Below are 22,245 nucleotides of genomic sequence, written 5' to 3' on the forward strand. Positions count from 1 at the left end.
CCCATAAGATATTTCCAGTATCCCAGTAAGTGTGCTCATACCTCAACTTTGCTCGTACTGTTTGAATACTGGTGATGTTCTGCAGCTGCATGTGTTATTAAAAACTTCTCAGTGTTGCAGTTCATAAGCTCAGGAAGATATTTTGAAATAAATTCTGACACCTAACCAAGAAATATGACCATAGCAAACGCATGCCAGATTGGCTGCCACAAGCAATGTTTGGTGAAGCAGAATTTCACACAAGTGAAATCTGCTTTTGCAGCAGAGTAAAAGGACAGCAGCTGTAAACTGAGTGGGAGTTCTTCGTTTTCTTGTCAAGTGTTTGTAATGAAATAGCCTTTCTAACAGAACACATATTTGATGACTGCTCTGTTTTAGAGCTATCTCTTGCAAATTGTTATTTTTTCTATTTTTTTAAAGAATCCCCAGCTATCGGTTGTGAAAGTGAACCGTTATAATACATGCATAGAGTTTAAAAATTCTTAATTGTTCTGGGTTTTTCCTTCTCTTTCTAATAGGAGAATATTACAGTTTTTGCTCTACTGAATGATGGGGTTTTGGTAACTTGTGTGGTAGTATTTAGACTTCATTCTAGTTATTTAAGTGGTTCTCAAGCTATCTTTTAGGTTTTTGAGCTTGCTTGGTACTACAACTTCAATAACTTGGGAATTTTATCAGAGATGGTGTTTACTTTCCCATCTGCACTTTCCATGGGTTCCTGACTTTACACTGCTTTGTGTAAGCACTGGACCCTCAAAAGTACACTTAGAGGCTATGGAATCTGTACTTTTGAAAATGTAAAGTGTAGAAAAAATTGCTATTCAGTTTGAAGTGACTGTAATGGAAACTTTTCCATGACCTTTAGGCTATTATGAGTTCAAACAATACCATTCTACAGTGTTCCCACAATAATATTTCATAGGAGCTAACTTCTTAGATATGCTGTGTTTCTGTAATGGATACAACACAGAAGTGTTCCATGAAGATTATTAAGATTTGCCTTTAAGAATACTTTCACCTTTCTGAGACAAATGAGATGTGCAGCTATGCATTAAACTGGCTAAAACCATAAATGCTTTGGTAAGTGAGGAGTCTCCACTGCTTCTGAAACTTCAAGAGATTATTCTGCTGTACAGTTCTAAAACAACTGTACAGCTTGTTGTGCTCTTGTGATACTTGCTATCTGAAAAGCAGTACCTGTTCGACTGTTATAGGATAATTTTCTACTGGAGAAAGCAAGTTAGGCTTTTCTTGTGTTTTCTTAGTGTAGTATTTTAATTTTTATGCAATACATCCTTGGGAGACATCACAAATGATTCCCATCAGCTTTATTATTCACAAATCTGCATTCAGATATGTGCTGTGGGCTTCACAGAGCTCAATAATTGACAGCAATTGAGCTAAAATCCAGAAACACCTTGAAATTAACTTCCCTAAAAGTGGAGGAAAAATAAATGTGCAAATCTCCTTCATGTTGTTCAAGATGTGGACTAAATTTCTGAATTAGGTTGCACATAACTTTATTATGAGTGTTGAAAGTATCAGCATTTCGTCTGGTGAATGGGGAAAAAGGAGTGAAGGAAATTTACTGTCTGATTTTTTGAACATTGTCAAATTTGTCCCCTCTTTCCTAACTGGGGTAAGCTTGCTGTGTAAGCATGTATGACGTAAAGTGTTTCATACGGTATTGAAATTTTCTGCTACAGGAAAAGCAGCTTTGTCTGTATCCTTGGACAAAAGCTTTTTTATGGAAAGAAGAAGCTAGATTGTGCAAGTGGCAAAGTACAAGTACGGTAAACAGTGTCATCTTTGTGCATGTTTGACAAAGGATCCCATTGTAAGATCTTATTTCCGTTTTTTAAAATATTTGACATCACAGTTGCAGTCCTTCAGTTTACTTTCTTTTATTGCTGTAAACTTCCTACGTTCATATGTAATAGTTTGCTCATGCAGTGAGCAACTGCAGGAATGTGAATGGGAAATTTGCAGAGTATGAAGGGGAAAAAAAATGGTTTTCCATCAATTTTCTTTGATCAGTCATTTATGATGGATGATCTGGGAGAGGTCTCTGGTGCTCCAAGACCCAGTCAAGTGCTCCCTCCTGTCACAGGCTGAGTCCTGCTGCTGCAGCCAGTTTCCATTCCTGTTCCCCACTGCTTGTGAATGTGGCAGAGGCAGCCACCTTTAACTTTCTGTGATGCAGGATTTTGCAATACAATTAAATAAATCATTATCTTGATGAGTATGAAAATAATTTAAGCCACTTCTTGCTTTTTGCTATGTACCTAGATACTGGTACATTACAGTAGCACTAGATAAAGATTTATATTTTCATCAACTATAAGAATTTTTTTTGTTGTTGTTATTATGAGAGAGCTAAAACAGAAGGGAATTTACATGGCTGAAATAACACAAGCACATTTGGCAACCCTGATGTCCTAAGACTCTCTTTCATAATCTGTTTTCATTAAGCAGAATATTAATAGAAGTATATATAATAAAAATAATTGTATGCAACTATCTCCAGTAATAGAAAGTAATATATCAGCCTGTTTTTCAGTGTAAGTAAAATACAAAATTTCCTGAAAGATAAAATTAGCAAAGGTGAATCACGCTTAATTTAAGTGTTTGCAGTCTAATTGAAACACTGACTAGCCATTAAAAAATTACTTTGAATCTATCTGCTTTTTAAATGGGGCACTTTTAGCTGTTGTATGGCCTTTATTAGGCAGATATATGTGAATGATTTGTATGGGATGATTTTATTTCTGTGTTGCTTTGCAATGTTATTTTTTTCTTATCACTTTATAATGGCAAATCAACTGAACACAAGAACTTCAATGCATTTAAATAATATTTGCATTCCTATAGGTTATCTGAAATTTATAATTAGCTGTTAACAGGCTTTTAATATTTACTCTTATATTTTGTTTTATATGTTCCTTAGAGAGTGAATTATCCATCCTATGTTGGAGAAGGTTAGTGCATAAAAAATTGTTTCGGTTCCCATTTAAATTTGGTTTGTTAAATTAGCTTTCTCTATTCACCTCTGAGGTAGTAGAGGACTCACTGAAAAGTCTCCCCTGTGGGTTTTTGGATATAAATTGTAAATATACCTGTATCTATTAGAAGGAAAACAGAATCCAGCACATATTTGTAAAAAAATAAACCAAAAGCAGAAAGAGGAAATAAAAGATGAGCTAATTATTCCAGTTGAAACTGTCACTTTATGAAAATGAAACTGTAGAGTTTGAGATTTCTTTTGTATCATTCTTGTTGAATAGAGCTGGTATTGAAGTCCCAGGCCTTCCTGAAAGGACAGTGGGAATTCCTTGGCAAGAAGCTCAGTTGTTGAGGGAACTGGGATGCTTCATTCCCAGTCTCAGGATGCTGTGGGATTTTCCTGTTCTCCTTTCTTCAGCTTCCTGCTGCAGAGACAATATTCCCTTGCTTTCCTTCAATATAACGCTCCTCTTTTGCATGAGTATGGACAATCTGTTGTTTGTAACTTCATAAGGAGTGTTGAGATTTGCCTTTTTTTTTCTTTTTTTTTTTTTTCCCTGAAGTATCTTCATTTTTAGCAACTACTTAGAGCAATCTGAATGCTGCTGCTGAAATGAGAGCCTTTACATTCAGGTTCATAACATTAAGAGAAGCTGCAAACAGAGGCACCACAGTGAAAGCAATTTGATGTGTGGTAGGTCGTGTTTGGCAGGCCGGCACTGCAGGCATTCTTTAAGCAATTGTTATGTTCTAGAAGTTTTTGTCTTGCATTTAAGTTCTGTAAAAGGAAAAAGTTAATTACCAGTTACAAGCAAACTTTGTTTTCTGGCTTTTTGTTGCTGGCATACTGTGCTGCTTCACAAGGTACTTTTCATTACTGAAATGTGTACATTTGCTTTCCACTGCACTGAGTTCAGGTTTCCAGAGCCCTGATAGCATATCTGTGGCCTTTGTTAAAAATGTTGACTGTTCATTCATGAATGATTAACAGGTTTGGTTTTTTTTTTTTTTTTTAAGGCACTTATCTGCTTCCTACTGTGCCAGTATAGAAACTGTTCTGAAAGTGCTGTGTGTGCAGTCTCTGTTTGACGAGTGTTGTGTGTTGATCCTGGAAATGTGGTCCTGCCTGCATGAAACTCTTTTCATTATCAATTAGCAAGGATCTAGTGTGAGCAGACTTTTCTCAGAGACTGAGGTTAAATGTGGCAGATTTCTACAGTATTATACAGGACATCACTGAGCTTTGGGAGAGGCCCTTATGTTCTTGAAGTTGCCAGTGTGCCTAATGGGCTGTGCAATTTTCATTCATGTTGTAGTGTCATAGAAGTATTTCTGCTTTCTAATTTTCCTACATCACTTTTACAGCAGGAGTCCTTCATTCTTCTTAGCAAGAGAAAGCAACGTGAAAAAGTCTGAAATCCCTATCAAATAGCAAATGAATGTTGAAATGTTTGGAGTAGAAGGCGTTTAGTGTGTGCATGCATGGGCGTGTTGAAGGACGTGTTCTTGCAATTCTGATAGTGAGAAGACAGGGAGTCTCTTTGGGAAGATTTAATTCCTTGTTTATGAGCATTTAGAGTTTGATAGTGCAAAAAAAAAAGGCCTCAGGGAGGGAAGTTCTCGCTGGAAGTCCTGTTTAGTACTTAGCATGTATTTAAATCTCCCTTAACTGGGTATGTCTGGTTTTGAGCATACACCCATGGAAGTGATCAGGAGCTATTTTGATCTAGGTAATACTTTGTCTATTCATATTAATATATTGTCAGTGAGTAATGATTTTGATAAAGTTAAATTAATCTGCTTTTTTGGCTTGAAATTGTTCAAGTTTTTTGCAACTCATTTGGGAACTCACAAGATGGTCATCTGAAAGGAAAGGGGAGGTGGTGCAGTGCCTGGGAGCTCTGCAGGGACATCCACTGTGACCTCCTTTGTGGGACTCCCCAGCCTCAGGGGTGGGGGCGAGGGGGGATTGACCTTCCTGCCAACACTGGCATAGAACATACTCTAATTAATGTTAATTAGTGAATTTTAGGAAATTTTGAACTTCCTAAAACCTGTTTTTCCTTATCAATAAATAAGATATTGACAAAATTAGCCTTGGTAAGGTTGAGTGCTGTTGAACTGAGCAAAATCCTAGACACAACAACATACCTCATCATGTGGCTCGGGGTATGAGGAAGTTTGGTGTGCTACAAGGTTATTAAAAATAGCTCCTGATAACAAAGTCATATCCCTCAAAGACGTGCTTGTGAGCTAAGCTGTGTGTTACAGTCAGATTGGTGGCTTTGCATTGTCTTAATGCGTCACTGAAAGCAGTCATTTCCAGATGTCTTTGAAAAATCTGCAGTTCTCCCTGAAAAATCTGTCAGAAGAGAAAACACCAGGGAGTGAAAGTGGCTGGAGGGCTGGCTTGGCTGGACTAGATGTCTTGTTTGTTGCTCAAGAGAAAAGTTCTGTCTTCTCCTTGAAAACCAGAAATTGGTATATTGAGTTTGGAAGCGCTGAGCATTCAGAAGAAAATGCCTCATTTACACTTTGATGTCGTGTTACTGTTTCAAACATTCCTTGTACACTGCCTGAGTTAGGTGGCAGGACTTTGGCTGTGAGCTCCCAGTACTGGCTGAGCACATCCCTGTCCTGCAGCTTCTTCTGGAGTTGTGCAGGTTGTAATGCTGGAATGGTTGGAGACCTCAGTGTGAAGCCTCTGAGCCATATTCCTGTGCATTGTTTGAGAAAATATTCCAAAGCAAAAATACACCAAGCATTCTCTGTTACAGGCTTTCTATTTGGAAAGCACTTATTAATACAAAGAACCGTTCTTTTAATGATGGCACTTAATTGTCCTAATTGAAACAAAAAAAGTAGCTGTTAAATGCGGGCCAGACAGCAAAGCTGCCTTACTGCTTTGTGTACAGGAGGAATTTCAGGAGGTGAGAGTTGTGCAAACCACCAACCCCCATGGCAGCAGTGGTGGTGCCACTTCTGCCACTTCCTTAAAAGAGAGGAAGGAGCTGGAGGTTTGTGCGTTCCGTGGTGTCATTTCAGTGACAAACCCTGTGGTTTAATGGCAGGATGGTTTATGTGGGAGATGCAGCTCTGGAGACTCAGGACACTGAGACAGAAGTGGGGCTCTTGAATAGGAGGCATCAGGATTCCTGCCCCGACATCCCAGGGAATTGGTTCATCCCTGAAGACAGTAGGGTGGTCTTCATTCACAGTAGTGTTCTCACAAAAAAAAAAAAAGGAAAAGGCAACACGTGTGACTTAGATAGTAGAAAAATATCCTTTTACTATTCATCAAGTTTTGTAACAGATTTTTCCTTTGATTCAGGTATAGGAGGATACTGATTGCTTTTGGCTTTCACATTTTGCCAGTGCTGCATATTTTTTTGTTTTCAGCACTTGTGGTTTGCCTTGGATGTACTGTACTTGCTAGATCTGGTGTTGTCTCGTTTAAAGGCACGCAGAACAAGTCCATGCCCGTTATAATCTCGTTAAGTTCCTCTCTAGCTGTTTCCCCCTTTGGTTGTGGATATTGCCCATATTTGGTTCTACCTATGGTGCAATCAGTTTATATCTGATTGTGTGGTATGATATGCTGTCTTGCCTGAGCAAACCCTGATAATTTATGATTAGATGTGGCCTAGATTAGCATCTTATGATTTTAATGTTTAAAAGTACATTATAAAAGGTCTTTTATGCAATGCAGTAGCAACGGGAGGCACAAGGACTTGCCTACAGCAAAGCTGTCCAATTAAAACCAAGGGGGATGGTATAAATTGTGTAGTTTTTTCCTTTAGAGTACGTAAATATTGTGCCTTAAAATACAGAAATGGCAGTGCATTACCAGAAAACTCTTTTTAATTAATTTGGTTTAATAACTAGCTACTTTCACAGTCTCATAATCACAGCTCTCATGAAAACACATGCTCTTACACTCTGCATGGTGTGTTTGTATTAGACTTTAAAAACTGAACATCTGAAACTTTATTTCTCTCCTAAACACTCATTTGGAATTACTTGAGGTTTCAGTAAGTTCTGTGGTCTTCTAACCGTATTTTCTGCTGTCACATAAACAAACTATTTATTTATTAATAATCAATTGTCATTAGTGTTTTGTTTTCTTGTAGGTATTTGTTGTTCTGCTTTTGTGCATGTATGTGAACAAAATCAGGTGGATAAGAATATCTACTTAATTTCTACAAGAAGAGAGGGGTAATTGAAGCACTTGGTGATGTTACCTAAAATATTTTCAAATAAATATGTTTGAAGAGGAATACAGGTGAACTGTCCAGGTGTTTTTCAGAATTTCTTAATCACAACGTTGTGCTCATCTTTCTGACTGAGCTGCCTGTTTAGACCTTGCTGAGAATGCAAAAGTGCTGCTTTACATTCACCATCACTGTATCAACAGCAAACTGGAAAGGCTGGGGAACAATCTTTGCCTATCAAGTGACATCTCAGAAATGCTATGTATTCAACAAGATCACTTTACTTACAGTTTCTGAGCAATACTTGAACTGTAAAGCTGAAGATTTTCAGCAAGGCATGGCAAGCATATAATTTTTTGATGATGATTCCAGTGTATTTCAAATCCACTGTAAGACATAATTATCAGTTGTCATCTTGAGAAATGCTGAAAAATTGGTTCAGTATTAAATAAATATAGGTTGTGATATCTACCTTAGAATTAAGAATCAAATGTTCTTACACCTCAGCATTTTATGGCTGTCCTTTGTGCTTTTGTACTTAACAAATAAAAAGGAGTTTGTTGGTTTGTTTTACTACTGTATTCTGATTTGTAAGGGAGCATTCGAAAATTCATTTGCTCGTTAACAGTGCATTTCTTCTCTCAATAGCCAACTACTCCACCAAGCCAAGGGAGGCCTGATTCACCAGTTTATGCTAATTTACAAGAACTGAAAATATCTCAGTCTGCACTTCCACCACTACCTACAAGTGCTCCAGTCCAAATAAATGGGGAATGGGAAACCCATAAAGATACGACAGGACGCTGTTATTACTACAACAGAGGATCACAGGAGCGAACCTGGAAACCTCCGCGGTGGGCCCGGGATGCAAGCATTAATAAAGGGGATTCCCAGAGCCATGCAGATCATGAGGTAGTTCCTTCTGAGATCAAAAGCAATGAGATTGTAATGCATATGAATGCTATTTTGCTGTGGAATTTGGTATCTCTTAGTTTCATGGTGTCAAGGACTGTCTGTCTTTTTGGTTATGTGTCTTGTTATGAAGTAGTCAACAGTTTCACTCTTGAGTTGCTTTTGTGTAGAGGAATACATACATGAGCTGTGTGGAAGAGTAGCAAGTTGTAAAACTGCTGTACAAACAACCCCATAGCACATATTGCCACTTTTGACCAGGTTACATTCAGGCCATAAACATATTCTTTAGGTATATCAATGGATTTTTTTCATTATGTAAAAGTTTTGCTTTTGCAAAGACTTTTGGTAAAGCTTTGCTACTGACCTTGAGACAGGCCTAGCATGAAGTTATTTATGTTAAAGGATGATTTGGACTAATATTTGAGGTGCAAATTTATTCTGTGCTGCCAGTTGCTAAGGAAAGTCTGATCATGGGGTTTGTTTATCTGAACTGGTTCTGATAAAGCAAAGGAATAGTTGGGAGATGGATATTACTATTTAGATATGCTTAAAATGGTGTTCTTCTGTCCAAATAGTGCTGAGGTTAACCAGTTTCCTGATGGAAAGAAAAAGCAAATATTTATCAAGAAGTCTTCTACATACTTCACTTCTATATACCCATTTCAAATATATATATATATATTCATATATATAGTTTTGGTGGATTTTCTCCTACGCCAACTATATATGGTGTCTCTGTATATCCTACATATGTATCTAAGCTATAAAAATAGAGTTTAATTTTAAAATTGAATTATGGACTGCTCAAAAATTTTTGATTATTGGAAACCTGTCACAGAAGTCTGTCTCTGGAGAGGTAGTAACAAGAACAGCAGAGAAAGGGAAAGGGAAACCTTTCATTTCCTTTGGCACTGGCCTTCACAGCAACCATGACATCCACAAGCATTTAAACAGCCAAATTTTCTTGCCTCAGGCGAATGGCAGCAACAGGCAAACAGAGGGAATGTTTATATCTGTCCCTTTGGTATCTCTGGTGATAGTCTCTTAATTTATCACTGACTGTCCTTTTGCTGGATAAGACTGGTTTTAGTCTGGATAAGCCGATTGCTTTTTTGAGTAGTGCTTCTCCTTGTCGTAGTGATGGTTTTCTCTTTGTTGCAGTTCTTCCTGTTTATGGGAGGACTTGCAAGAATTCTTTCTCCCTCCCCATCTGCAAGCAATCCCTCTGACTCTTACTCATACATCTGTACCATCACTTCACCACATGGTTGCATCTTCAGAATGCTTGATTTGTAATTTTATTTTTTTTAAAATTGCCCATAGCTTCTTTCATCTCATTTCTTCTGTTTATTTGTGATGCTTCAAGTATCGCAAGTTGACCATCAGACATTTTTGTCTATCAAGTTTTCAGTCTTTGTGAGACCAGTGGATGATACATATTTTGATTTTTAACTGTATTTCCAGTAGCATAAGCTCCTTAGGTAATTTGTTTCTTGACTGTATTATCAAAATGTGAGTTCAGGGAGAGGTACATGTTGCATGATCATGTCAGTCCACTTACCAGCAGTCATGTGTTGATTTTGAAACTGCCTTTCCCCCCACCCCTCTTTCCTTTCTTTCCTTTTCTGTTCTGTATTTGGGAACATGCTTCACACTCCACTGTTTGTGTTCCTTTTTGGAGCCTCTGGATACTTAATCCAATATAAAATAAAGATTGAGATCCAAGATTAGGCTCAGTAAAATGTAGGGCATCTCAAATTTTGTCTGATTAGGAAAAGTTAGAGCTAACATATCTTAATTATTATAAATCGGCTTTTATGCTAGTCTGAGTTATGCTCTTTTAATAATAAAAGAGTACATGCAGAAGGATTAAATGCTAGTTTCTACTGATTTGTTCTCAGAGGAGCTTATGTTTTATTAGGCAGCAAAATGGAAGGTGATGCAAAAATGAGATCTGAGAGATCACATATTCTAATATATGAGTAATATATGAAACATGACATAGTTTATAGTTGGTCTTTGAACTTTGTGATTAGGAAATCAAGTTTTATTGGATAATTAAAAAGGGGCAGAATTATACCTTATTTGCCAGAGTAACTGGTCACAGACATGGCACAAAGAAAACAGTTGTAGTTCATGACAGTTAAATGGATGTTATATGTTACAGGGATGGGATGTGAGGAAGCAGTGAAGTCCTATGGACAGGGCCTATAAGAAAGTGTGTAAGATTTTGGAATTACAGATAAAATGTATTAGAGGCAGTGACTTGTTAATGTGTCTGAGGAAGGAATGCTTAACAGGAACTAGGAGAAATTTGTCAAGTGAAGTGATTTAATTAAGTTGAACTGTAAAGGGAATGAGATGTCACAATATCAGAGAAGGCAAACCCTTTATACCTAGATAGGAGGTCATGATGTGAAGTAGTCATTCACAAATTACCCAACAGCTGTAGAAAAGCAGCGTGTTTTAATTGACTTTCAAAGCTAGATTTAAATCATGTCCAGAATGTGATTTAATTCCATGTTTTTTGTTTCAATATCAACAAACAGTAATGAAGGGATGGTAGCTTGCTTAATTAGTATTCTTCCTGGTTATTTTTACTGTCACAAGTAGTAGTAATGTTAAAAGCTGGAAAGATTAATTGATAGAAGGGAGACAGATAGCTGTTCCTTTTAATTACTTGGTGCTAACTGGTCTCTGCCCCCAGGAATTTTCTATGTAAATTGAAGCAATGATATGAAGGACCTTTTCTGTAATTCTCTTTAATGTAATAGCTAAGGTGCAAGGTTGGGCAACTGTCTGCTTAAGATGGCTTTATTTAGGTGTGAGATAGTGTAACTGGGGATGAGACTTGAGATAAAGCATGGACAGTATGAAAAAAACATACAAGCAGTTAATGCTGGAAAAGTGTTGAAAGTGAAATTGAAAACTGTGGAAGGTGGTTTAGCCAGTGTTCTCTAAACCCTGTGGATGCAGCCTTAGCAGCTGTTCCTGACAGCTGAGGGACAAGGAGTGCCTTGGCTTGGTAAAATTTGTAACAACTCAGGAATTTTGTTGAAGTTTGGGCCTGCAAATGTACAGGATGTGAGTTAAGCCTTGCAGCATCTAAATTATTACTATATGGATGCCATGCAGATAGACACATTAACAGTAATTCCTGCTATACAACAGTGGTTTTACTAGGAGAATTTTCATTTTCAGTCCTCTGTTTACCTGTGTAGGGTGTTTCTTCAGTATCAGGAATTACTTGGAGGATATATTATTAGGTCATAATCTCTGTAGATAGTAATAATAAAAATGTCCAAAGTCTCTTACATTGATTTGGCATATGTCAGTGCAATTAATATTTAACTATTAAGGCCAGGTGAAGTTAAGTACATGTATACAGTATAGTTATCCTATGAAACAGTAGTTCATGTGGGTGGCAATAGCACCCTTGGCAACTCTTCAGTCTTAATTCTGCAACTGTAAAAATGGGACTGAACACTCCCCCCACCCTGCTCCCTCTGCTCTCCTCTCCTCCGGTGTTCAGGAATTGGCACATGAGAATTTCACATTGCCCCATGTGCAGGAGAGGTAGCATTGGTGAATCCATAGTTTACATGCTCACATTCTGTAAGCTGTACAGGATGTTTGCATTTTTCCATGTTCCTTAATTAATGGCCTAAAAACTTCCTGTGGGTTTTCCTGTGCTTGGTAAACTGGGTCATGTCAGTTGAGGGAGTTTGTCACAGAAGTGGTAAGGTACTCAGAAAAGTAACACCAAAGACCTACATAGAAATCATTTGGATATATCACTAAACATAGTCTTTAAACCCACTGATTTTTAAAAACTGGGGATTTTCTGATAATTGAATATTTTTGGTAAGACTTACTTTTTTTGGGAGAGGTTTTTTCATATTTAAAATTGAAATTGTGTCTCTCTCTTGCCTTACAGTTTTTCTCAAAACCCTTATGCCAGTGTTATTGAACCATAGTATTTTCTTCCTGTAGTTTCTGAGTAGCAGGGTGTCTTAAATCTTATCCCTCCTGCTAGCTGAGGATCCAAGTCACTGTGAAGGGAAATCTGCATAGAATTCCTCAGGAGACCACAGCATAGAGATGTTGTAGGAGATGAAAGAAGGGGGTTTTTTTGATGCATGGAGTGGATGCTTAGACTAAGACTACAGTGTGTTAGCAAGGGGATGAACAAGGTTTATGGGGGTGCAGAAATTGTTTGATGTGTGTGTAAAATCTTTTCTTTGCGTTACACATCAAACTTGTTGCTAGCATAATAATTTACTTCTACCTTTGGGAAACAATTTTTCACCTCAGCTAGCTGTGCCTGCTGGAAAGCCTTGGTTTTGCAATGCTCTTTGTCATGTGCATCAGAGTTGGAAGCGAGTGGAAATTCATAGTATTTTGAGATGGATTGGACAAATACTGTAAAATGCTGGTATCTAAGAAGGTGGAACTGGAGTTTCAAGTTGTCCTTAATCACTCCTGTGTTTCCAGATGTAGTTCAGAAAAGAAGAAGGATTTAAGTATGAAATTTGGGATGGTGGTAGAAAACTGAGATAGCAGGGCTCCCAGGTTTCTTTAAGGCAATGCAGATTAGTAAAGCTACTCTTTTCATCAGTAATGTAAATTTCTAGGAATAAAATTTGAATAGGCAAAACCCCTGGAGTTTAAATTTGAGTAGTGAAATCTGGTATAATGGAAATAAAAAAAAAAGGTATCAGTAAAAGCTAGTTGTTCTGAAAATACTTTGAATTGTCTGCACTATAAAAATGCATCTCATTCTGTCATATAAAGTATAAAAATGTGAACTCCCTGATTTCATTACTATTCTCTTTCTAGTCAAATAATCTTTGATCTTTCAGATTTTAAAGCGCTTTCATTCTCAAAACTGCCTTATATGTTTCTGACTACTTGTAGCATCTTTCATCAGAAGAAAACGACCACAGTTCTTGTTACAGCCAGTCAGATAGTCAGTATGGTTCTCCTCCAAAGGGTTGGTCAGAAGAGTTGGATGAACATGGTCAAACCTTATATACCAATGACTATACTAATGAAAAGGTACTTTTTCCTTCTTCTCATCATGTGTTCTAAATCTTTTCTACTAATTCACTTCTAGAAATGAAACCTACATTTCCAAAAGTGAGGAGCATACCTCAGCAGTATCTCCTTTTGTTTTTTTAAATATGCATGAAGCTTTAGCAAGTGAACTTTTTTTCTTATGTATGTTTTTGTTTCTTAGAAGTTTTATTTCCACTTGTGTATCAGATTATATTCAATGAACATAGCATGTGGGGTTTTTTTTTAGTTCCTGCTCTCCCTCTTGCTCTTGGTTTTACTTCAGGAATGAACTTCATGCCAATAAGTTTTTCTTACTGTCTTTTAAGAGCTGCTCTTGTCTACATAGACCTTCAAGTTAAGGTGTTTTTAAACTGAATGTAATGCTGCTTTATTACTTTCATAATTTCTTTTATTAGAGATTTTCACTACTGCTTTCAGATGTAGACAAACTTGTTTATTAAACTATAGCCATACCAGCAGATTTATGTCCTATTCTTGCTGTCTAATTACTACTACTTACTGTGATTGTGGGCGTGCCATAAAACTTCTCCCACTTAGGATAAATGACAGCATTTGTTTATATTTGTAAAGCAGTCCATTTTTCTAATTGTTCACTGAAGTTGCATTTTGAGTTTTTTAACTTCTGAAGTGTTCACTGAAACAGTACATTGTTTATCATATAGCATCACCTGTTCTTGAGTTGAATTAGGCAAGTTTTATTTGCAAGAATTTTCTAAATAATTGGATTTTTTTGGTCAGTTTTAGAATTTTATCCTCTTTAATCTGTTTCTGACAAACATCTGTAAAGCACATTCCTATGTTTTAGCAAATATGCAGCCTGCTTTTTTAATTGCGCTGGGATTGATAAAAACCAGTCTTTCCTACTACAAAGTTGTAGAAAGGCAATCTTGTGAAACCTGCTTGGGCCAAGAGCCTTGCTGTGAGTGTTTCTGTATTTTTCTGCAATCTTCTGGTTGATTTTTGGCTCATTGCAATTATTTTCTTTCTGCATGACCAGTCCCAGTTGTCATGGGTTTGCTTCTTTGACTGTGGGAGGTGCTTGTAGAGGTTACAGAAATTGTATTGTCTTCTTCATGATTTCTCTAGGGACTGCATCTCATGTTTCCATTGATGTTTTAAAAAAGTTGTTCAGCAAGTGCATGTATTTCTCAGATTATCAGCAGTTGCTGGTTGAGCTGCTTTTTTGTAATTTTATGTGTAAGATCCTGATGCAGATCTGATGGAAAAATTGAGCCTCCTTTAAACTGACAATATAATGTTGATAAGAATGAGATACGGTATCTTAAAAAAATCAATTTATCACAATCTCTTCTGGGATATTGCAGGACTTTTTTTCTGAGGAGTTACAGAAGAAAAATATCAGGATGCTGAAAACTGTTGCTGTCATTGCAATCTAACCTTGGTTAGTTAATGGAGGTTGTGCATTAGACACGGCTGAAGTGGATGGCACTTAATTTTTAATTAACTTTAAATCTCAGGTCTCAGAGATTTACTGTTGTGACTGTCACTCTGATTATGTTTTCTATCATCACATTTCTTTCTGCAGTGGATAAAACACGCAGATGAGCAAGGTAGACCATACTACTACAGTGCTGATGGTTCCAGGTCAGAGTGGGAGTTACCTAAGGTGAGTGACCTAAAAAAGAAACTTCAGCATCTTGGGGCTTTCCCCTCTTCCTGAATGTGTGTTCTGTCAGGCCTTTAATGTGAGATTAACCACCAGACAACTCAGATATTGATCTTTGTTACTTTTTGCGTTTTTATGGAATTTCTGATTATGAAGAAAAAAAATCTACTCAAGGACATGAAAAATGGATGTATGTAGCTATTCAGATGTCAAAGGAGATCTGGTGTCTTTGCTGAACTGAGAAAGGCTTTATGCAGGGCTGCAGAATAGTGTCTGTGGTTTTGCTGTGATAAAGAAAACCTGTAAAGGAAAAAGAGAAATCTTCACTGTGAAACTGTAGTCTATTTTTAGTACTCTCCAAAGTGCTTATACAAACAAAATGTTGGAAAAAAAAAAGTTTCAGCAGAGTTTTGTGGTATCTTTGAGGATGACACAGTTTCACCAGAAGTGGGTTCTGGTATGTATTAATTATGTAGTGAAAATAGAAATTTGTAGGGAAGTGACAGATCTAGGGACACTTGGTAGTCTGAGGACATATCTAATACTATTTAATTCTCATATTCACTTCAAAAAACTAGGGCATTTGTCATATGGATGTTGTAATGTAGGTCTTCCCTGCTCTTTGTTCAATACTACATAATAAGGTGTGACCATTAAAAAAATTGCTTCACACGAAAGTGTGCATAAATGTAGGAAAAAGTGTGTTTTTCCATTATTGTTTTGTCAGTAAACACTGACACTTCCACTTAGAAAGGATCAACCTTAATAGGTACTGCTTTCATAATACTTGTGAGAAAATATTTATGTTGAAAATTCTGATTGAAATTATATGCTAAACTGTTTTGTTGTGTCAGTAGAAGGATGTGCATCTGAATCACTGAAGAGTTGAGTTAGCTTTGAGAATTCTCCTGTGTTAGTCTGATGTGTTAGACAAATTTTGTTACATGGCTCAATGTAACAATATAATCTGTACCTGTTGGTTTTAAAAGCTGTTTAGCTTTTGATTAGTTATTGGATTTATTAGAAGTCTGAAAATCTGATAGACCAGGTTTTACCAGAAACTATTATTACTTCAATATGTATAATTGAAATAATTTTGGGGAATAATATCATGAGTGCTTCATTCTATGACTTCTGCTGTGCAGGAAGTTTTGACTTGGAAGAGATTGTGTTTCACAAAAATAGATTGAGTTTGGATTTGAATTAAATAGCAAATTGCCTTTAATCCAATTAGAGTAAGTCACAAACATAATCCAGAACCATTACCTGAGGTACATTAGGAGGCATAAAGGAGTGGGTTCTAGTATTTGTTTAATAATGCATCTTATTCTAGTGATTCTGGACAAAGTCTGACTTCTGTTGTATTAGTAGCCACTTCCAAAATATGAAATATAGCCTTTGGTTTGTAATCTGTGATCTGAAAGTGTTAGAAGTTTTCCTTGAATATTATTTTTCATGATCCGTTTGGGTGGAATGTGCTTCTAAATTTCTTCTTGAAACTAGTAAATCCTGGCTGGCAGCAAATATAAGACTGACAGAAGAAAATGAGCAATTGACTCTTAGATTCATGTTCCAAGAATCTCTATTTTCAGAAATCCTTGGATTTTAACTTTAAATTCTGTGGAATAGATTAAATATGTCAACAAAAGATTTAGCTAGTTTATGTAACTATATATTTGAAGATGTTATGCTTGTGAGTAATTAAATATGGTTGGAGATTAGTCTCGCAAAGATCTTGCTGAAGCTGGTTCTAAAGTACTTAAATGAATTAGACCACAAAACTGCTTTGAAGATAAATAATCTATTTTGAAAATTCTCTTGAGTAGTGAGAGAAAACCAGTGAAACCATCTCAGCATTGTAACACTTGCTTAAATGAAAAGTAAGATTATAGGAAAAGTTCTCCTATTGCTCAGTTTTGGTTTGGTTTTTTTTTTTTTCCCCAGTGTATTTAGCACAAATATTACCTTCCAAATCCTGTGAAGTAAAGTGATGTAATAGCACAGTCATGTAATGCTATTAAACCAGAAAAATAATAGAATCTGTTTGTTAGATGGTTCTTAATAATTTGGATTTCATTAAAACTAAGAATATTTCAGAGATTTCTGGAAATAGCACACTAGCTGAGCTAATGCTGTGACATTAAAAATCGTCGGAATAATAGAATTAACTGTAAATGTGCACGTGCTTGGGAATAACACACTGTTCTTGTACATGTGTTAAACATTGTGAGGGTATAGGTTGGGAAGGGAGGACAGTTACAAAACAAATTACTTTAGACAGTCTCACAGAAAGCCCTCCAGTCATGTGAATTTAAATAACATCTAGGAATAGCTGGATGCCTCTGGCTAAAAATGATGTTTCAGATGGAGTAGCTTTGACAACTGCTGAAAAGTCTATTAAGGCTCATGATGAGTGTGACCCAGCTTTCTGCAATGGAAGGGAAGAACATACTGAATTAATCTTTAAAATGGATAATAATATTTTAATCATAGTTTCTACTAGATCATGCAAGACTGAGATTTCTGCATTCTGCTGTGTTCAGTTTTTGGTTCTTGACAATTATAAAAAAAACCCCAAACCAACCAAACAACAAAAATCCCCAACAAACAAGCAATTAGAAATCATTTTAGATCACTATAATGAAATATGTTTATTTCCTGTGTAGTGAAAGAATACTGTTTAAATTCAGGTTAAGAAGGGCTACAACCCTATTCCAGAAACCTAGTTTTCTAATGGGAGTTTCATGACTTAAGCAAATGAGAAATCTCTAGTAAGGGTGAGGGGAATTAAACTCGTCTCAGGAGTAGGAACTCCCTAATTTCTGAGTTTCAAAAAGAGTTAACCTATCAAAATGAAAAAAAAAAGTGTGAAATCTATCTAATAAATAGAGAGATTAGATCAATCAAATAAGAGTTAGAGGGAACAACCTAATAAAAAGTAGAGATTAAAAATATCTCAGATTTTCAAAATGCATTCCTGAGCCAACACCTGGCATAAGATTGTGATGCTTGGCCTTCCTCTGAGCAAGTTCACTGATCCAAGAGTAGCCTTTGGAAGAAAAATGTGTGTACTGTAAGCCTCTGGAGTGAACTCAGTTTTAGAGTTAATATTTACAGACTGTGATATTGCAATTGCATGTGTTCTTCTCACAAGTTCCTGCAGCATAAGCTCTCCTTGCTGCATCTGCAGTAGCTGGAGGATCTTCATTTTTGGCAGTGTTAATGGGCCAGACCTGAAAACTGTCAGAGAATGATAGCTGAAAAAATTACAGTAACACAGGGTGCAGGTCATGTCAGGAACATCAGATGGTAAAAGAAATGCAATCAAATGGTAAAAGAAAATAAATATGAGAATATGTAAATAAAGCTTGGTTGTCTTATGGTAAATTTGTCTTGTTCTGAGCTGTGCTCCTGGATTTGAGGTTACCCTGTGTACTGGCATTTTGAGTCTACTGCAAGTCAACGTGCTAGGCAGTTCCATTAGCAGTAGTGACATTCTCGTCCTAAAATTGGGGATTGGCTGGAAAAGTTGAGACAGCCTCAGTTGGTGTGATAACAAGTTGTTAAAAAAACAAAACCTGAGTTAAGTATGAGAATGCAGTCAGGCTTTTTTTTTCCCTTTCTCTTTAATATGTGTATTTCTACTCATAAAACCTGGTCTGATGTTCCTGCTTTGTCCTGGGATTTAGTGGCTCCCACCTCGCTCAGCTTTTGCCTGGGCACAGAGAGGGACCTGTGGCAGTCAACATGGGCTTGGGGCTGCTCATCAATGACCCTGAGGATTGAAAGGGGAAGCAGTGGATGTCCAAGACAGCAAAGTGAACAAAGTAGGTTATCCAGAGGTCTTTCAGTCACTGGTACATTTGAGCTAGAGCTGTTTGTCCCAATGGTCTCATTTGCTGGATTCTGTTCCTTCCATGTGGCCTCCAATTCCTGCCACCCTGACATTCTGTGGCGAAGAGTGAGGAATCTTCATTCCCTAGAGAAAGGAAGGGAATGAAATCCCTTAAAAGGCCAAAAATAATCCTTATTTATTTATTTATGTAGGTTTAAGAAAAATGGGTTACTGATTCAGTTGATAAGAAAAGCAAAAGCTTAACATAGGTGCTACATCTGTCACAACAACAAAAAAGTTCATTCAAAGCCAAGGACAGTAGGAGCACTAGAAAGTCATTCTGCTCTGAGGCAGCTTTAATTTTTTTGGAGAAGATTCTTCTATTTCAGACATTCTATTGGGACAACTGCAAATAACATCTATGAGGTGCTACAGGGTTCTAGGATAATGTTTTTAAATGCTGCAAGTTTGGTCTTTGACTGCAGTAAGGTAAAATGCTCACTTCAGGTCTTTACCAACTTTCAGTATTGATTGCTTCCCAGTCTTTTTTCCCTTAGCCCACCCAGTTCCTTTGTCTGGCTGAAGATTTTGCTAGCACAAACCAAGAAGAATATTTTTTCTATTTCTTAAAGCTGACAGATCTGTGCCATCTCTGAAGAATGGGGACAACTACTACAAATAACTTGGAGGTGTTACATTTGTTTCAGCCACAGTTAGGGTAGGATAGAGCCTTGAGCCATGCCGTGTATCAGTTTAAAATTAAATGGAAATCACTCAGCCGGTTGAGAAGGTTAGAAAATTTTATACTGAGGCAAAGAAAGCCTTTCAGTAGCTGGAGAAGGTATTGAACAAATTCAGCAGTGAAAAGAATACTGTGTGACCTAAATTTACACCACTGCTGTCCTTGAACTGCAGCAAGAACTGTTAAAAAAAAAAATCCCTGTTTTGCTTGGTGTGTGCAGTCAGAGAATGAATGACTTCCTCATGTGCCCCCTGTGTGATAGGAGATGCTCCCAATGAAATGGAGAACAAACTTAGGTGATGAGAGGGGTTGGTGTAATGGGACAAATTTGAGTTTGTGGAGGATTTCCAAGGAGCAATAGTGTGTAAATTTGGTGTTTTAAAAGCTTTAGAGTTAGGAAGATAACAGTGCACCCTAAGAAGATGCTGTTAAGGCACGTGGTGTGGCAGGGTTTGTCCCACCAGGCAATTTAAATAGGTCAGTTTTATTGCAGAGGACAGACCTTACTTGATCTGTCTTCAAGATTACACTAAATCTTAGGCAACCTGCTTATGGTTATGCAAAAACAGTATTTTGTTTGAGGGAAGGCAAACCCAGCCTAGTTTCTGGTAACAATGGTAAATACTGCAAGTACAGAGGGAGAGAGCAGGTCAGAGTGTAGTGGAAAGGGAACCAGACCTGAAGCTGTTCTGCAAGGCTTTGTGAACTGAGGTTGGCTGGGGGCAGAGTGGAGAGCAGCAGGGTGGTGCCATCCAACCAGGCAAACCTTCCAGCTCTGGCCTCCCCTCCCTGGCCAGGGGACTCTGCCTGGTCTAGAGGATGTGGGTTCTGCTGGACAGTGCAGAGTAGGAAGTGGTGTCTCTGTCTCCCTCTGATTCTTTTTGCAGATCACAGACCAATTCATGTATTTTAAAAGTGGAGACTTGTCTTGAGCCCAGGAGCACAAAACTTATTTTCACATCACCCTTCCCCCCAGTGTGTTTTACTATTTAAAATGAATAAAACAAAGAAAAAAAACTAATAGACACCCAAGAAAAAAAGATTTACTTGAAACTTCTATTGTGAGAAAATGGGGCAAAAATGTCAAATGTTCCCTTTAAAGACTTGTCAGTTTACTAACACTGTTTGTATCACCAATGCAAATTATTTAAGCTGCTAAGATACATAGAGCTCAGTGTTCCTGAGTTGTTAGCAGTGTTTTGTTGATGAGCTCCATATACTGTTGTACTTGTTAAATATGTTTAGTAAAACTTGAATTTCATGTTGCAGTTCCTTTCTCCTTCAAGGTGGGGCTGTTAGAGAAGTTAACTCCTGATTGCTTGATAGTGTCAAAGTCACTGTTTAAATATAGATTGCCTGTGCCTATATACTAACTTTTAAAATGTACTTAAATTCAAGATAAATTACTTCAAAATACGTATTTGTTTATTCAATTCCTTGAGTTACTCAAGGAAAGTGCATGGAAGATTTGCATAAATAATGTATACCAGTGTCAGTAATGTGTACATCTATTTCTGAAATAAACAGTTCTGTTTCATAGCAAGAAATGTGTTGGAATTGCCCACCTAAGTGGGTTAGAGCTGCTGCAAGGAATGCTGTTTGTTGCAGCCTTTGTGATTTAGGCATAGTTTTGTTGGAAATTTTAGATTTTAATTTTAATGCTGGCAGGCAATTTTGCTGCACGTTGCTCAGCATGCTGCCGTGTTTTGGGTTGCAGGAGCACCAGCAGAGTGGATATTTCCTTAACAAGAAGGCAGAAGTGTATATTACTTCCTTAACAAGAAGGCAAGGCAGGACTGGAGTCCTTCCAGCATGTATCATGGCTCAGCTTTTGATTTAACAAGGAGACAAACTGAGAGTTGCTTAAACCTCACCTCTGTGGGGGAGCAGTTGTCATGTGAGTGGAAATGTGAAATGTGCTGAAGCCAGTACCAAGCAGGCTCAGAAGTGACTTTTGCAGTGGCAACCATTAAGTTTCTGTCTGTACATGAACTACTGAATTTTATTACCAGTACTGCAACATCCATTCACTTGGGTGTGTTTTACTAGTCTTGTGCATATTAAAATAATGTAACAAAATGATAAAGTTATTTACCTGTTGGCTTATTGGAGCATTAACTCTGTTCATAGTAAAAGACAAAGCTAACTTGAGCATCATGAGTGCTATAGCAGTAGCAATGCTGGTTCTTTATAGGGGCTATAAATATAACTGTATTATGCAATTTTGGTTAGATTTAGTGCTTGTTGTTTAGGTTAAATCTTGCCATGCTTTGTTGGTATGTGCAGGTAAAGGTTATTCTGTCTTTGAACACTTGAGGCTCTGCACTTGTAGCAGGAATCAGTAGCAAAGCTGTGGAACTTGGTGTCCTTGCAAAGATTATTTCTTTAGCCTTCTCAGGTAAAAGGGGTACTTCCCTTTTCTTTCTTATTTCTTACCTAGTGGATTCTAGTGCTTTATGTGACTCCACAAATGCTGTCTTAAGTTTCTTTCTATGTGCAAATTTTAGTCATTAGATACTGAGTAAAAAGAATGAGATGTTAATAAATTACTTACACCCTGCATGCACTGATGTTGTCTTTTCTTGTTTGTATTTTCAGTACAACATTTTGAAATATTTTTAGATTTTTTTATAATGTATTGATGTATTGTGATGATATAAAATGGCAACACTATTAATGAAAAATATGCTGCAATTGAGATCTAGTTAAATACTGTGTCCTTCTCATGACCCTTACATTTTCTCAACCAGTTTGCATGCTCTTGAGTTACTAGAAAACGTGTGTTATGATAAATGTGGTCTCTCCTTGGTTGTTACAGCTCTGCTAAGTCTTA

The 22,245-nt window shown here is 37.1% G+C and overlaps 1 protein-coding gene across 9 annotated transcripts in view; it reads left to right on the plus strand.

Annotated features, from left to right (window-relative positions):
- ARHGAP12 (Rho GTPase activating protein 12) overlaps positions 1-22,245 on the plus strand; it is a 75,927-nt gene that overhangs the window by 24,444 nt on the left and 29,238 nt on the right. For 7 of the 9 annotated variants that reach the window (XM_033056156.1, XM_033056163.1, XM_033056117.1 and 4 more), the window contains 3 exons: positions 7,863-8,126; positions 13,047-13,187; positions 14,755-14,835. In XM_033056156.1, the coding sequence (XP_032912047.1) occupies positions 7,863-8,126; positions 13,047-13,187; positions 14,755-14,835 (486 nt within the window). The remainder of the gene's footprint in view (positions 1-7,862; positions 8,127-13,046; positions 13,188-14,754; positions 14,836-22,245) is intronic. The other 2 variants (XM_033056140.1, XM_033056147.1) reach the window with 1 other exon arrangement.

Source organism: Catharus ustulatus, chromosome 1, assembly GCF_009819885.2.
Source record: "Catharus ustulatus isolate bCatUst1 chromosome 1, bCatUst1.pri.v2, whole genome shotgun sequence".
NCBI classification, from domain to species: Eukaryota; Metazoa; Chordata; class Aves; order Passeriformes; family Turdidae; genus Catharus; species Catharus ustulatus.